The 17,075-nt window shown below is 40.1% G+C and overlaps 1 protein-coding gene across 2 annotated transcripts; it reads right to left on the bottom strand.

Moving 5' to 3' along the window:
- Window positions 1-468: 468 nt before the first annotated feature.
- On the bottom strand, window positions 469-13,947 carry Prss35 (serine protease 35). 2 transcript variants are annotated; one of them, XM_010631146.2, is made up of 2 exons: window positions 13,810-13,947; window positions 469-2,367 (listed from the first exon to the last, which is right to left on the bottom strand). In XM_010631146.2, exon 2 carries the CDS (start codon window positions 2,346-2,348, stop codon window positions 1,107-1,109), a length of 1,242 nt encoding a protein of 413 aa, XP_010629448.1. In that variant the 5' UTR covers window positions 2,349-2,367; window positions 13,810-13,947; the 3' UTR covers window positions 469-1,106. The 2 variants fall into 2 exon arrangements, with proteins under 2 accessions (XP_010629448.1, XP_010629449.1); XM_010631147.2 differs by lacking the exon at window positions 13,810-13,947 and adding an exon at window positions 10,584-10,619.
- Window positions 13,948-17,075: the final 3,128 nt, after the last annotated feature.

Raw genomic sequence — 17,075 nt, 5'->3', positions numbered from 1 at the left:
AATTACATAGTGAGAGCTTGTCTTTTAAAAATCCTATTTGTAAATTATACAATGTTTAGTAAAAGAAATATCTAAAATTACTAATCAGAAAATTCACCCAAACACACTACTGGTCCTGTTAAGAAAGTGGCATTTGGAGCTGGGAGTGTAACTCAGTGGTAGAGAACTTGCTGGCCTGTCAGAGGCCCTGGGTTTGAGGGAGGAGGAGGGCAGGAAGAAAGGAAGAAAAAGAAAAAGGTGACTTTATCAAGAGAGAAAAATTTTGAAAAAAAATTACAGAATTCTTAGCCTTAAAAACATAGCACCTCTTAAACAGTAAAATGTATATATAAAATGATGTGGTTTCAATACATAATCTGTGAAATGTCTTCCCTACACATACAGAAGTTCATATTTTGAGTTTTAAATAAAAGTTTTTAAAAATGTCTGTTTACCTATTTCTTTTCTAATTTCTTTCATAGAACAAAGTATCCCATTTTAAATAGATGCTACAATTTCTCTTTTTAAAAGCAATATTTTTGTTTACAAAGTTTGCCACTTCTTCTGATGTGTAGCTCTTTTTAAAAAACAAAAGCCTAGATTTCTCAGACCCAACAAAAAACTAAAAACACGGAGGGCCTGAGCTGAATGAATCCATCTGAGAGCAATACGAACTGTTAATCTTCCTCTCATTCTTGAGTCTAATTGCATTCCTGTCTACTTTTGTATGTGCAGTTTCACATTTTACACACAAGTACTATCCTGTTGGATTCTTCTTTTACTAAGTCCACTAAGAAATCATGTTTTATGGTAGCAGGATGAAGCTTTTTCAAAGTGTCTAATTTCTAGGAAGACAAAGGCTATAAAAGTCTTCTTGCAAATAAAACTTACCACTGTGTAAAAAGAATATACTTAGCATTGAGGCACCCATCTGATGTTTCAATATCTGTCCCTAAACATTTTTAAATGTGTGAACGTATCCTAATTTTGAAAAAGTAAATTTGTAAAAATGCTGAAATGCTGTTGATAGGCTCAAGGTCAGGTATAACCTATGAGGCGACCTCCTTAATCAGAACAGGCTTTTTTCTGCAATTTAGATGATATGTAAACTCTCTTCCAGCTTTCTCCTAGCCAAGAGCACAGTCTGCATTGTTTCCGTGGATCCAGAGGCAGATCTGGGCGTACTTCAGGGGAGTGACGCGCACAGCCACGTTGTAGTCCTTCTGCACACCGTGCACATCCACCCACTGATGGCCGGCGTAGATGGCGATGATTCTGCGCTTCCACTTCTTTTTGTCTGGCTCTTTCAGACGCAGATAGACCCCGGAGCCAGCGGAGCCTGACTCTGCATCGCAATACTGATAGAGGAGATCACTGGACTCGTCAGACACGCTACAAAACCTGTAGACCAACTGATCAGCCCTGTCGCTGTCAAATCCAGAGAAGTGGATCATCCTGCCAGGCACCTTCTTGACAGCTGGACTGATTCCCAGCTCCATGTATTTCTTCTTGTGAGCGCGCTTCAGCTCCAGGAGAGCATAATCATAGTCCAGGGCAGGGTCAGCACTGCCTTCTCTTGCCCAGCCCTTCGGAATGTAGGTCCTTTTGATTCGGGTCCACTGGAAGGAGGGCCTCCCTTCTGCTCCTCTCTGACCCCCACCGAATTCTTTCTTTCTTCTTCCGCCCTGAATTCTCTCCTCTAGACTCTCTTTGGTTGCTTCTCTTTGGTTACCACCATTAGCTTCCCTCCTGTTCCTCTTAGAACCTCTACGCTTTTTGCCGCTGCCTTTATTTCTCATTTTCAGCAATCCTACCCTTAGCTTTTTACTGCCCTTCACATAATCCTTGCCGTTATGGACACAGTGGGCAGCTGTCAGGACGTGAGTAGGGGAAACGAGAACACCGCTGCAGCCGGTGGAGAGCTTCACGGCTGTGCTGAAGGGGAAGTTAGTTGAGAACCTCTTGTCCAGAATGTTGAACCTGCTGTCTGTGCCGTACACCTGTCTCTTTCTCCTAACGGGGGCTGCTTTGGCGGTGCTATTCCGAGTGGGCTCCAGGACCAAGCCTTGAACTTTTACCCTGGTTAGGGTTCGGGTACCATTCTCAAAGGCCGTCTCGTATGAAAGAGAATCCTCCAACTCAGAAAGGCTGGGAGCAGGCTGTTCCTTCTGGCACTCGATGCCACACATTCTGTTTGTCACCATCTTGGCATCTGCCTCAAACCAGGGGCTGGTGAGGTAGAAGGTGCTTTCACTCACAACCCGGGGAACTTTACTTAAGTGCCACATAAAATTCTGCTCCATTTCAGATCCGTCAATGAAAGTCCATGCAGGGGTGAAAAATACCAACCAAAAGAGCATATTTTCCATTTTGTTCTTCTATTTTGTCCTTAAAAAGAAAAAGAAAAAAGAGAAGCTTTATAGTGTTTTCTTTGTAAATTTAACCTATCCATTTCATTTCAGCTTTGAGCCTGAAAGTACCTTAACCACAAGTCAGAACCCGTATTTTCACCTTACTTGGATTTTACTGAGATTAAATATGCGAAGGGGGTTCATACAAACTTTCAAAATCATTCATTGTTTTTCACCCAGCTTTTTCTCCACCAGCCTTAACCCATCTTTTCCTCCCTATCCTCACCTGTTGTTCCCAGACTGCCCAGACCACGGGAGAGGAGAGGGGTCCTCTGCTGGGGTTGCCTTCTTTTCTCTCCCAACCCTTCTACAACCACATTTCTAAATGATTCGTAGAGGCTATGTGAGTCTGTGCTGCAATCTCCTCACAGCGCTTTAGCTCCTAAAACCAGGAACAGCGCGATGTGGTGGTACAGGCCATTAGTCCTAGCACTTGGAAGGCGGAGGAAGGAGGATTGCAGTGACTTTGAGGCCAGCCTGGCCTATGCAGTGAGTTCAAGGTCAGCCTCGGCTACACAGGAAGATCTTTAAAAAAGATAGGGGGAGCATAAGTTCCTCAGAATGTAAATTCCCATTACAGAGTTCAAAAAATGTTCACTGGAACAGAATGAGTTTTGCTGAACTTGAATGTGTAGACCAAGCTTCTGTAAAGATGCAGTGCAAATCATTGAACAATATTCTTTAAAGTGGTAGAGAAATAAATAAATGGGTTCATCAGTCATTGACCTGATTACATTTTTATAGAACCCTTTGTCATAAAAAGAAAATATACAGCACAGGCCATTTTATGCTGAAGATCAAAAAATGTACTATGCATTTTTTTTTAAAAAAGTCAAAGTACAGCTAAGCAAAGCAACATACAAAAAATGCCTTACAGTGGAACATTGTACCAAAATAACTTGTAAGAATTTGTGGAAAACAGACTATGGTATGGGATTTGCCACTTGGGGAACATGTTCATGATGAGATACTTGTTCCTTTTGTCATGGTTATCATTTAAGAGCAGTGTGCTTAAATTAAATATTTTAATATTGCCAGTATTTCAAACACTATATATAATTCTTCTATTGTTTACATTTCCTTGCCCTCTTTTCTCCTTCCTAGGCTCACTGACATGTGAATATATCCGCTTAGTGGAACTGATGTGTATCAGTGGCTGCTGGGCAAGGAGGAAGGAGGCAAACAGTAGTAGTAACCTCTGGAACAGCAATTTGGAACCTCTGCATCACTATAATCTGTGAGCTATGGCTCCAGATTGATTTTAACTAATAGTTAAGATATTAAGGCTTAGCAAATAATTTATGTATTGAATAAATGAGAGGCAATTCAAGGTTAGATTACTCCTACAGGACCTTCACTCTCAATTTTTTCAAATAAACCTGTTTTTTACATGAAAAAAAAAAGTGCCAAGGAATGTTCACAGTGACCAACGACCAGGGTATATCCATAGATAAGAAGATGAGTGTTGTCGTGAAAGGAAACCAGACCCTGACCAGGAGTTGAATAAGGGCAATCCTTAACACCATAGGGGTTAGCCTGTCATACACACACCTGTAATTTTATTATCAAACTAGTCACATTCTTTTGATCGAACAAAAAGTATATATTAGCTTGTTTCTTGGTAAACAGGATTTGCACATGGCAAAACTATTTTGAACCATCATACACTTGAAAATATTAAACTTATAATAACCCTTTATCATGATGGCATCAGCAAATATATAGAAGTTTTGAAATTTCCATTTTTAAACTCACATCTGTATGCCTGACTCTGGTTAATATTAGAGTTAATGTTACTAAATGGCTTGTAATTCATTTTATCTTGAAGATAAGATATTCTTCTGTGGATATGGTTAAAAAAAGAGAATATAATGTTTTAAAAAAACTGCCTTTGTAATCTGTAATCATCACTTTATATAAAGTGGCAAATTTTACTTTATATAAAGTGTTTATATTGCTAACAGGTTTGTTCAGCCACTTAGTATTTTCATTTGTCACTTTCTATGTAGTTTTCACAAAGAGTATTTTATAAACTTTATTTAATTGAATTGGAGTGAAAAAGATTAACAACTCAGCAACTATTCTGAGTACTGGGTAGTTTCCAAAAGTTGTCTTTGTCTAAAAGAAAAATGCAAAAACCAGAGAAGTATTTGCTGCTTCTTAACCTATCAACAAACTAAAGTTACATATATAGGTATAAATACATACACACTTTGTGTGTATGTGTGTATATATGTGTGTGTGTGTGTGTGTGTATAAATATATAAATATATATGCCAAAGGGCTGGGGATTTAGCTAAGTGGTTTTGCTGCCTTCCTTACAAGTGCAAGGACCTCAGTTTGATCCCCGGTACAAAAAATACACACACACACACACACACACACACACACACACACGTGTGCATGCGCCAAATTTTACTCAAGGGATATTTTTTATTTGGGACATGAATTTTATACTACATTGCTTTTTAGTCATTTATAACAAAAGCTGCCTGTAATGTAATTGGTATATAACTATATCAAAGACGGATATTTCTCAGACAAAGAAATAAAAGCATAAAGTAAATATATGAGAAAATGTTCAACACCACTGGTCATTCAAGAGATGCAGATGAAAACAACACTGAGATTCCACCTCACCCCACAAAGAATGGCTGCTATCAAGAAATCAAACAATAACAAATGTTGGTGGGGTTGTGGGGAGAAAGGAACCCTACTCCACTGTTGGTGGGAGTGCAGACTGGTGCAACCACTATGGAAATAAATATGGAGATACCTCAAAGAGCTGGGACTAGAGGTTCCATTTGACTCAGCCATCCCTCTGCTAGGTATCTTTCCAAAAGAATTAAAAGAATCATACCACAGTGATACATGCGCACCCACCCATGTTTATAGTGGCACAGTTTGTAATAGCTAAAATTTGGAGACAGCCCATTTGCCCATCAGTTGGAGACTGGATAAAGATGTGGTTTTTCTATAAAATGGAGTACTACACAGCCATAAAAATGATAAACTAGGGTCATTCATAGGAAAATGGATACATATTGAGGTCATACTCTCAAGTGAAATAAATAAGTCACACGTGTAAATACTGAATAGTTTCTCTGGTGTGAAAAACTATAATGGTACATAAGATCCTAATGGTATAACTGACAATGTGAAATAGGAAGAAAAGGGCTAAAGGTGTAGGGGAAGTGGAAAGGGTAGGGGAAAGGAAATAAGGGAAAAGAAAAAAATATGAGAAAACAAAAAAAAATGGAAATAAAGTGTTTGTAAATGGGGAGGGGAGGAGGGGGTAAAGGGACGGCAGGGACAAGGGGAAAAAATGAGAACCAAGACCTGTCATGTAAAGGTACAAGATCTTGATGTGAATGTAACTGTATTGTATATCTAAAATGTACCAATAAACTCAATGAGGGGAAAAAAAAAAAAGACTGATAGCCACCAGCTATCCACACCAAGAGATACACAGGATCTCAGTTTGTATATTTCATCACGATACTAATCATACCACAGTGATATATGCACACCCATGTTTATAGTGGTCTTTAGAGTACTGTGTAAAAAGCATTCCTGGACAAAATTAGGATGTCTAAATCATGTTATTGTAGAATTGTTTGCTCAGTTAGGTTTCCTTTTTCAGTAGCATTAATTTAGTCTTGCAAGTTTTCAGTTATTAGGTATTATATAAATGTTAAATGATTTGGGCAAGGATTTAGCTCAGTGGTTCTGTGCCTGTGTGGCAAGCACGAGGTCCTGAGTTTGATCCCCAGTAAAAAAAAAAAAAAAAAAAAAAAAATAGGATGATTGTTTACTATGCAAACCCCTGAACTGGCATATGGCCCTCAAATCTAGAATTTACCATACCCCTTTACCAAATAAAAGTACTCTTTACTATGATTCTGTAGATTTTTAAGAAAAGCCCACCAGAGTCCAAATGTATTCAAGTATAATTTCATTTTTTCACTAAATATGGTGTGCTGATTTTCCAATCTGTTGAATCTCAAAGCCCTTGACAAAAACTTTTGAAATGTTTAATCCCATACGTCAGTTTAACATCATACTTGATACAAAGCAGTAAATGTATAGGTGAACACATACTCCGGTAACCAAACTCAGAGTAGTTAAGAATTGTGGTTGAATCCAGCTGTAATCCCAGGATGCCGAAGCAGGAGGAATGCAAGTTTAAGCCCAGCCTTGGCATTTTAGTAAGATGCTGTCTCAAAATAATAATATAAATAAAAAAGGGTTGGGAGGTAGCTCAGTATGAAGGCTCTGGCTTCAATCTCCTGTTTGGTTCCACAGGGGAGTGTTTGAAGGCCCAAATTTTGATTGTTCAGCCAAAGAATACATTAGACCAAGATTTTTCAGATGGTAGTCCCAGGGCCAGCAGCCACAGCATCACTTGGGAACTTGTTAAAAGTGCTAATTCTTAGAGCCCACCCTGTACTAGAGGGCAGGGCTCCCCTGCTGTGTTTTAACCAGATTTCCAAAGGATTCTGACACTTAGTAAATTTTCACATCCACTGTAGCAGCCAAGGACTTGATGTAGCAACTTGCACTATAACCCAAAAAGAAGCTTTTCCAGGGATAACTGCTTCACTGGGTTTCAAATAATATCTGCTTATCTTTACTTACAAAATAAGTTTATTTGGAGTCTCTTCTTTTACCATGTTGGCAATTACCAATATCAAATGGCTCTGGCTTTGTCAAGTACACATAACTTACTTTCACATAGTGGTTTAATACATGTAAGAAAAAATCCAATTCAGTAGGCCTGTCTCCATCCGACACTAGGGATCGTGTAATGACACAGGCTCTCGAGCTTTGTCCGGAGCTCTGCTGCAGTGCACCACAGGAATAAAGCCATGCCCACATTTATCCATGGGCAAGGGAAGGGCAAAGAGCTTTGTAATATGACCTCTGAATCACAGTAATAAGAGGACAGAGGTTTAGTTAGCCCGTCTAATTTGGTCTGTAATTTTATACTGGACAAATGTTTAAGGACACTTTCCTTTGGAAAATCTAACTTTGCCTTGTGGTAAAATGTCAACATAAATGATAGCTCTTACTGATGGAGCAATCTGCAGTTGGGTGGCTCTGTCTCCATAGACCCATCATCAAAGAGCAGTAACTCACTGAACTAAAGAGGCATGGTCCCAACTGATAACTCAGCTGCAGTATTTTGAAAGCTCTAATGTCCCATGTGTTCCTCTACCCCCATCTGTTTTTCTGTTTTCTAGCTGTGACTTTTACTGTCACTTTCCAGGTGTCTTGAATTTGGGCCTTCAAATTCCAATTTGGGTTAATTAAAGTGAGGTTGTAGCCATTGCTCTCCATGGTGAGTCTGCGATCATGTACTTGACAGGGGGAGGGTCCTGGAGACAAAGGGAGCAGAGGCGAATTAGGGAACATCAGGACTGTTTGTATATGGAAAGGAAGTCTTACTGACAGAACGAGTGTAACTGCCCATTTATTCCTAGTCTATTAATGGAAATGAGAATGTATATCTACAAGAGATGATTTACCAACCTTTTCTTGTTTGTTTTTACTTCCTCACATATGTAAATTGCTGATAACTGTTTAGAACATTTGTGCACTTATAGCAGCATAATGGTTACAAGTAGAGTAAGAAGACTTGGGCTCAGGTCTCATCTTTCCACTTATTAGGCATATAAATTTGGGCAGTTCACTAATTATCCAGGTTCCATTTTCCTCACCAGCAAAGTAGGGATTTAAAAAAAAAAAAAAGTCTACCTCAAACTGCCATTATATAAGATAGTAGATGCAAAGAGCCACTGAGCCCACAGCAAAGTAAGTAGTCAATACATATTTTCTCATTATTATTCTACTTTAATGGGGAATTAATATCGCTTTAAACTGGTTTATGAGCCAAAGTTAAAGAACATGTAGTTTCTAAATAGCCAAATTTGCAGTCACATATTTTTATTTCAAAATAGTTTCAAGAGACCAAGAGATGGGGGAAAGGAGAGGAGCAGGGACTAGGAAAGGAAGGGAAAAAAATAATATGCTATGTACACATAACAACTCCCCATGATGAATATAATAATTATGTCCTGCAAACATGCACTAGTAAAAATTGTAAAAAGGAGAGTTTCCAATTCACTCTCAAATTCCTTTGTTTGTTCAAAGACATCTTTACTTCACAGACTTCCCAAATGAATGCTTCCATGAATATCTGTGGCTTTGTGATATATTTTTCTCTTTGCTATTAAACTTCAATTTGATTAAATATTACTGAGCCAAAAGACTCTCAAACTGTATTCCCTGTGTCTTATTTGTAGCCTGGACTTACATTAAGAATTCTGGAACTCCATCAGGCTCTCAACCTAAAAAGAAACCAAGTCAAAGTTGAAATAATGACTAAGGCAGCAATCTACAGTGAAAGAAAAACCTAACTTTTTGAAATATAGAGTGTATAGAATTATACTATGCTGTATGGAATTATACTCTAAGGCATCCTCTCCCTTCCTCCTGCCCTCCTTTTTTCCTGCCTCCTTTTGAGTTTATAGCTTAGTTTAGGTAGGGTTGGTGTATCAATGAAAGATCATATGGTTGGTCCCAATGTCAAATATTTCAAATCAATTCTTTTCCTTGAAAATGAATGAAAAATGAAGATGCTGAGGATCTACACTGAACTACATTCCCTTACCAGGTGACGGACCCCACATGCCTATACCTTTCTTTTTTACCTGGTTCCTTTTAGTGATGTTTAGTGAGGTAGTTGTCCATTTCCATAGCCCTCTATAGTATGCTGCCTCAGGATGTAATTTTCCATGAATCCATCAAACATTTTCTGGAGGGCTGGTGTGGGTCAGGGGCTATTTCAGTCAGACCTGTAAGGCCGACACCAGTTTCTACCTTAATATGTGTGATACAACATACCAGTGATTGCGTAACCACCTTTTACAACTTGGCTGTCCTTCAGTTAGCCATTCATTACCCCAGCCACCTGTCCCCCCAAACACCACTGCCTGCACACACACACAGACCCAAGAGTTAAGTCATGCTCTCATCTCCTCGTCTTTCATCTTCCACCTGTTCAGCAAAGATTGGCACACAATAGGGAGACCTGATGGCCTGGCCCAGACAGCCTAAATAACGGTGGGCAGAAGCAAAGGCTCAGGCAGCGAGCCACAAGTGGGAGAGGAGGTGCGTGATGAGTGACAGTAAACAGGTATAAAACAAGATTAAACAACGGGTATGTTTTGGAGAACACTTTTTAAAACCTCCTCAGGCACCTTTGTTTGGGGGAGTAGATGTGTATGAAAATAGGAATTTTATAAAGCTTAATTCCTGATCCACTGTTGCCCTTACTGAATGCTAATCAATGATTAAAGCACTGCACAAAACAGGATTTAAAGCCCCCCTCAAAAGCATACAGTTCCACAGTGACATAATGAAGATAGAGAATGAAGACTAGTTATTTCAATGATTATGAAGGCAGTGGGTGTTAAAGCTAAATCAACTTACACTTGCCACTTCTTAACAGTTCTAATGACTAAACATTATTTTATACATTTATTAAACAGGAATATACTTTAGAGTATTTTTGAAAGAAACTACTAAACCCAGGCATGGGGGCGCATGCCTGTAACCCCAGCACTCGGGAGGCTGAGGCAGGAGGAACGCTGTGAGTTCACAACCAGCCTGGACTACATAGTGAGTTCCAGGTCAGTCTCAACTACATAGTGAGACCCTGTCTCAAAAAACCAAAAAAGAAAAAAAAAGACTACTAGATATACCAGTTTCCATAGCTCCGATAGCTATGTTTTCAGCATAGTGCTCAAAGCACAATAATCACTCAACAAATGGCAGATATAATCATCATCATCATCATCATCGAACATTGCGTCCAACACTTAGAAAGCTGAGTGCCTATACAGTCCCAGCTACTCAGGAGGCTGAAGCAGACGGATCCCTTGATCTCAGGACTTCAGGGCCAGCCAAGGCAACATATTGGAACCCAGTCTCTTAAAAACAAAACTTAGTTATTTATTTATAAGACACTTCACACATCTCTACCTGGCATTAGCTCATTGTGGTGTGCAAATAGCAGCCTCTAAAGTTATCTGCACCCTCATCCCCAGAGGACCTGTTCCTCATTTAGTAAAAGACATGTAGTAAATGTGATTATGTTAAAGATTTTCAGATGAGATTATCCTGAATTACCTAGGTGAGGCCAATATAATCACCAGGCCCTTATAAAAGGAGGCCGGTGGCCCAAAGTGAGCTGGAGCTGGGAAGATGGCAGCAGAGGTTGAAGTGACTTGGAGAGACGACCCAAGGAATGTGAACGGCCTCAAAAACCTGCCCAAAGAAAGGAAACATTATGTCTTGAAACTTTCAGAAGGAACACAGTCCTAATGACCCACTGTGGACTTCTGACCTCCAGGTACCTAAGGTAATAAATTTGCATTTTAAGTCACTCAAGTTTTACTTAAGATAATAAATTTGTGCTGTCGTTAAGGCTCTGGTAATCAGCTGCAACAGCTAAAGGAAATTACAGGAATTCTAAAATTGTCAGCCCTGGATGTTTAGAATGAAAAAGTAAGGGCAGGGGATTTAGCTCAGTGGTTCCAGCGCCTGCCTTGTTAAGCGCAAGGACCCGTGTTCGATCCCAGGTGAGAAAGAAAGAAGCGCTATGAGGCAAGGAAGACTGGTTCGTGGGCCTTAAACATAAATGAAAATTCTCATTTTAAGAAAAATTATACAGACATTCAACAAGATCATGATACACTGTATGGTGTTATGTACAAGAATTGCTAGAGAAAAAGAATTGGAGTATAAATTTGCTTATTCAACAAATGCATATTAAATGTTAACTATGCTGTGTATGCTGTGTATCATTTTAAAATCCTTTTATTGGAATCTCTCTGATAGCAGTTCTTCTCTGCCACTAAGCTGGCTATAACCTTCTAAGATATCTACCAGCTCCAAAGTAACCCCGGACTGAGGAAACACAAGTCATTTGTTCGATGACCCTCAGGAGGGTTTCAGTGCTAGGAACACACTTGCTGTCTATGTTACCACCACGAGGTGGCGAAGCTAGACTGTGGAGGGCGAAGCTACCGCAGGCATTTCATAAATCATTGCATTCACTCGGGTGTGAAACAATTTTTTATTTTATTTTATTTTACTTCATTTTATTTTTTTAAGTTGAGGCTGTCTCGGAACTCACTATGTAGCCCAGGCAGTGATCCTCCTGCCTCAGCCTCCTCTGGAGTGCTGGGATTACAGGCACGTGCCACCACGCCGGGCTTGAAACTATTTATTTTAAACCAGGAGAGATTGGGGGTGGAATCTGTCTAACAATGTACTTAGTGCTGGTCACATAGGAAATTCTTACATTTAGAAAACCCACCTATAGGCCCCAGAGCCCACCCTGATGAGTTGAGTGCAATACTGTTTACAGCCAAATAATTTTCTCTAAAAACAGTTGTAGTGCCAGCACTTTCACCATGATCTACAGCACTGCTAAACAGCCTGTCAAACTCACTGCAGTCCAACACTAAGGAAAATACGGAATCTGCCAAGTATTTCACATATGTTTATCAGATACTTTAGAATTGTTACTAAAGGATAAGCTCTCCCCTGATTCTACGCTGAGCATAAATGGCAAGAAAGTTCATCGACGGTGTGCCAATTTCTATTCAAAATATCATGCCACGGCACTATTTTTAAGTTTAGTTTCAGGAATGGAGACAAAGTAATGTCTGCTTTAGAAGTCTGGCAGTACTGGAGGGAAAGGAAGATGGTAAAGTCACAGGGATAATTGTTTTACAGTAAACTACAACTTCTGTTTCTCATCACAGTGAAAAAAAAATAAAACCTCTCTGTATTTTGTCAGCTATTTTTCCAGGACATGTACATCTCAATTTATGCAAAAGATATGCTTTGTGTAAATAAAATTTGGGTTAGATGCCACTAGGCATTCACCATGGGAACGCCGCTAGCTCTTTTATTTCATGACTTATGAAGTACACAGCGTATGGCTCCTGACTTAACTTGATATTTTTTAAAGTAGGAATTTCAAAGGAAGGAATATCTATAAATGTATTAGGGTTACCAACTTTCAAAAACAACTTATGATCACCATGCTTTTAGCTAATCACACATCATCTGTACCTAAATGAAGCTTTAAAACTTTTGAAATTTTAAAATAATGAGTTGTGTACTAATATTTGACTTAGCTCTTTCCTAACCTCCCATGTCAGATTTCTCATCTGCAAAGTTAATTCAGGGCTAAGGTGAAGTAGCTTCATCCTCCCAAATTCTGAGTCTGATCCTGCTCTTAAAATGCAGTATACATGAGGACACTTAAACTTTGGGCACAGAAAGATAAATAATTTACTCAGTAAGGGAAATGAACCCACACTAGCAACTGGTTATTTTAATATTTAATGAGCAAATTTTGTGTTCAAGCGTACACTAAATAATCTCACATTTTAAAAAATGTGATTTTTAAAAGCCTACAGGTTTCCCAGCTATGTGGAATAAAAGGAGGGAGAATATCTACGCATACCCTTTCTCACACTAAAGAAACTTCTTCAATATTTTATAATAAAAATACAGTTCCATATGATGCTGGTTGCCACTTTCAAACCTAGATGCGTTATCTGGCTGATATTTTAGCATTTTCTTTTCTAAATTATAAACCAGATTCCAAGCAGCAAAACAGGACTTTTGCAATTTTCTGTTGAGGCACATGTACTTAGGATAAAGTGAAAGCTGCTTTCACAAATGAAAAAGGTTTGGGTGTGGGGAGAAATGACAGGCAGCTTCTTTGTAAATCAACAACAATGGGAAAAAGAGAAATCAGGCCGATGTATTGTCACAACTTTTCAAAAGCTTTCTATCTCGAGACTGTACAAAAAGCACAGAGAGAAAAACAGAACCCCATCGCTCAGCTGCAGCTTCATCAATTCTTTGCCGGTTCTGTTTCATCCACCTCCTTCCAGCTTTCTCTTCTTTTCTTCACTATTTTGAAGCAAGACTTTGATTTCATACCATCATGGAGGGGGGGGGATCTAGCTTTCCACAGTAATTCTGTCAAAGTGGCTTTAAAAGAGTAGAATTCCCAGGAATAAGTTTTACACCTTTTCCAAAGGCATCTGTTAATAATCATAAAAATAAAGAGGGTCCCCTCTGGCACCGCTTGAGTAGAAAGAATTCCATTTATACTCCAATGCAAACATCCTTACTGTGAATACTAAACCTCTCAGAGGCCGGTAGTTAGGTTGCCTGTGGGAAGGATAGTTCCTTTCTTTGGGGGCTGCTAGCGCTAAGTTTGATCCCCTTTTTTCAGAGCTCTTCAGAGAAGCCCCTCACGAAGTGCCTGGCTCTTAGGGACTGGTCAGGTTCTAGGCTCTTCTCTGTCCAGGGCGTCCATCCTTACCTTCAAAGTTTACTCGGTCCTCAGAGGCACCGGCCAGCTAGGATTCGAGCGCTCCGGGCGGGAAGGAGGGCGGGGTGCCTCTGCCGGTCCCTGCGGCCGCAAGCAGCCACCGAGCTTGCAGCAGACACTGCAGAGGCGGCGCGGGAGCCCAGCAGCAGCAGCTGGAGAGGGAGGGGTGCGAGGGGCGATGACGCGTGGGAAGGAGGTGGGAGAGAGTGGAGGGAGCTGGAGGGACCGGATAGGGCCTAAGGGAGAGGGGCTCTTTGCTTTGCGGCAGATCCAGCCAACCCTCACCTCAGCATCCCCGTGCACACACTGAATTAGATGAGCACTAAGAAAAAAAAAGTCACGAATGGGTCCACAACACATGTATCTTATTGACACCCAGTAAATCATCTCAAGAAGGCAAGCAAGCGAGGAGCTCCAGACAGTGTTCCTTAGGTTTGTCTCCCTCAGGCTTCCTATTAGGATGCAGCCGTCCAGAGGAACCCAGGGTGTCTCCCCACCCATCCCAAGCCAGTCTTTATCCAGGACTTTGCTTCACCAGACGGACATCACACAGGACCAACCACCTCCAACTGCCTCTAATCAGGTTCCCCGCCAAGTCCAGGCCTGAAGGATCTGAAACCAGCTTCGAGGCAAAGAAGCCTCAGTCCTGAGGAAGCTAGACTTGCATCCTTTAAGGTCCTTTCCCTCCTCAGGCCCAATAGAAGCTATCCCCCTCCTTTCTACCATGCTCATCTCCTTAGGAGAGCGCTCCTTTTGGGTGGAGTTTCCTGGGACAACATGCACTGATAATACCACAAGGAGCATAGAAATTTGTTCCTGGCCCTCCAGGCAGAAAGATCAAATAAATGCTGTTTGTTCTCCGGGGAGGGATCAAACTCTGGTCTTTGTGCTTGAGATGCAGGCAGTGGCACCACTGAGATACCCACCCCGCCCTGCCCCAGTGCCCAAACCACGTGTTTATAACAGAAAGTCTTAGCATGACCCCTAACTCTTGGTTCATTAGTGGATTATTGCATTTCTCAGATTTGTACGTATTTCAAACAGGATGAGATCACAACATATGTGTGTGTGTGTGTGTGTGTGTGTGTATGATTTCATTTCTTGTTTCCTCACTTAGAATTTTCATATATGCATTTACCCATATTGTTCAAACTTACTGATAATTTTATCTGGAATATATATTAGAACTAGTTCTGAAAACTTTTTCTTATCCATTAAACTACGATATTCGTCCATCTTCGAAAAGTCACTATCACAAGACCTAGCATGTAGTGAGTGCTGATTATGTGTTGAAATAAAAGTTTCCTAGTTAAACAGGGTGTGCGGAAGTCATAGAGAAAGCTCAGAACTAAAAATGGGAATCCTGCCTGATACTAAATAGCTGTGTGCCCTGCCTGGGCCTCAGCTTCTTCATCTGTAAACCGAGAAGGCTGAGCTGGAAGAGTTCTGTGGCTCTCAAACATTTTGGGGATTCTAACACTATATAATTCCAGAAGGATTTAGCCTGGACACTGGTCTGATTCCTTTTATTCAGCAAGCTTCCCCCATCAACATCATATAAAGCTGACTCTCAGATTTTCAAGGCCCCTCTCTGAGTCTTTTACCCCAAGTCTTTTGTACTCTATTTTAATACAGTATTTTTTGCTGGTTGTCTTAGTATCAACCTTACATGGTTTGGTTTGGTTCGGTTTTGCTTTATCTTCTTCTGATCCATGATATTTACTGCTTCTCTGTATAAGCATTCTGGCTTTTCTTAACTAGGATCTCTTCAGTTGGTTTTGTCTACACCTTCAAGTTATCCGTAACCCAATATGAGCAATTCATACACATGTACCCAACCACACCCCCAAAGTACATCTTCCGGAATTATCAAGCTCTCTGCTTTGGACAGTTTGACAGTGCCACCATTTTGCAATGCTTTCCAACTATATTTTCACATGGAATGAGCACTTTTACAATATGACTATTATCATTTTAGAAAATAACACATTGTAGGGATTGTTACTGCCTTTTTTAAAAGAAAAAAAAAAAGCTCATAATGAAAGTTTCTAGCCTTCTTTCCCCAATGCTTCTAGACTTGGTCTTTGAAATACAATGAACAAAGAGCTTATCAAATTACTTTTAATACAACCTAAGCCCTCTCCTAATGTACATACATAATTGTCCTTTATGAGCCCCAACTTAGAAGAATTTTCTTTCGAAGGCTAAACTTTCTTCATAATGGAAATGTATTTGAAAAGTTTCATCTGTGAGAAGATATTTCATGGTTCATGGTCAGAATATCAGTGATGACTCAGCCTTGTGGAAACCTTGTAACTTGCTGTGGCTAGAATCTTTCCTGTTAACCTTTAATCCTGAAGTCTTTTTTTTTTTTTTTTTGGGTACCAGGGATTGAACTCAGGACCTTGTGCTTACAAGGCAGGCAGCAGAACCACTGAGCTAACTCCCCAGCCCAATCCTGAAGACTTATCAGGAATGTAATCTTTAATAAGTATGGTTCTACATGTTTAAAGTTTCAGGGCTTCTTGATCAAAGCAGACTGAGAAAAGTAAATGCAATAAGAAAAGAAGATAAGGTGCCATTTGTCCTCAGATTAGATTTTTCTCTGATAGAAGCCACCTATTATCAGCTAATTTGAGGAACAGTTCCTGGCTCTCCATAAACCTATGGAGTCATTGACTTCCTCTACATGGCCCAAAGAGGAACAACAGTGTGTTTCCAAAAGACATTTGATGTTGAGATTGCTTGCCAAAAGCCCAAACCACCTGGAATGCATGATTAGAGATTAAAACACAGAGCTATAAGTCCACGTAGGATCATTGTTTTAAAGAATGAATGCTCTGGTCCTCATCCTGGCCCTTAAGTCAATCATATAACAGGCCACCTTGACCTTTCCCTGGTCCTTCCTGATTCTATCAATAAAAAGCCACAGAAGCTTCAGTTCTGGGCTGTCTTTATGAGACCCTTTAATGCTGAGGGGGGTCTCAGTTAAGAGCACTTCCTTCTTCTTGGAGTTTGAATTGGATGTTGACTTTGAGTAATCTTTCATTATTTCAACTATGCCACAGTCATGAACTGCAACAATTTGAAAGTTGGATTTCTTGGTGGGACCAGAGTGTGGCCCCTCCTCTATTTGGAGCTGCTCTGTCTAATTGGCAGTGTTTGACATCTACTATTCTTATGATATCACTGGGCCTGGACACTGTTTTAGAAATTTTATTTCCATGTCTGCCTCTATAAACTATAATAGTACATAA

The sequence above is a fragment of the Fukomys damarensis genome, unplaced genomic scaffold (genome assembly GCF_012274545.1).
Source record: "Fukomys damarensis isolate Sample0158 unplaced genomic scaffold, DMR_v1.0_HiC HiC_scaffold_14, whole genome shotgun sequence".
NCBI lineage: Eukaryota > Metazoa > Chordata > Mammalia > Rodentia > Bathyergidae > Fukomys > Fukomys damarensis.
The sequence above is the reverse complement of the archived record's forward strand: the minus strand, read 5'-3'. Positions and strand labels throughout refer to the sequence as shown.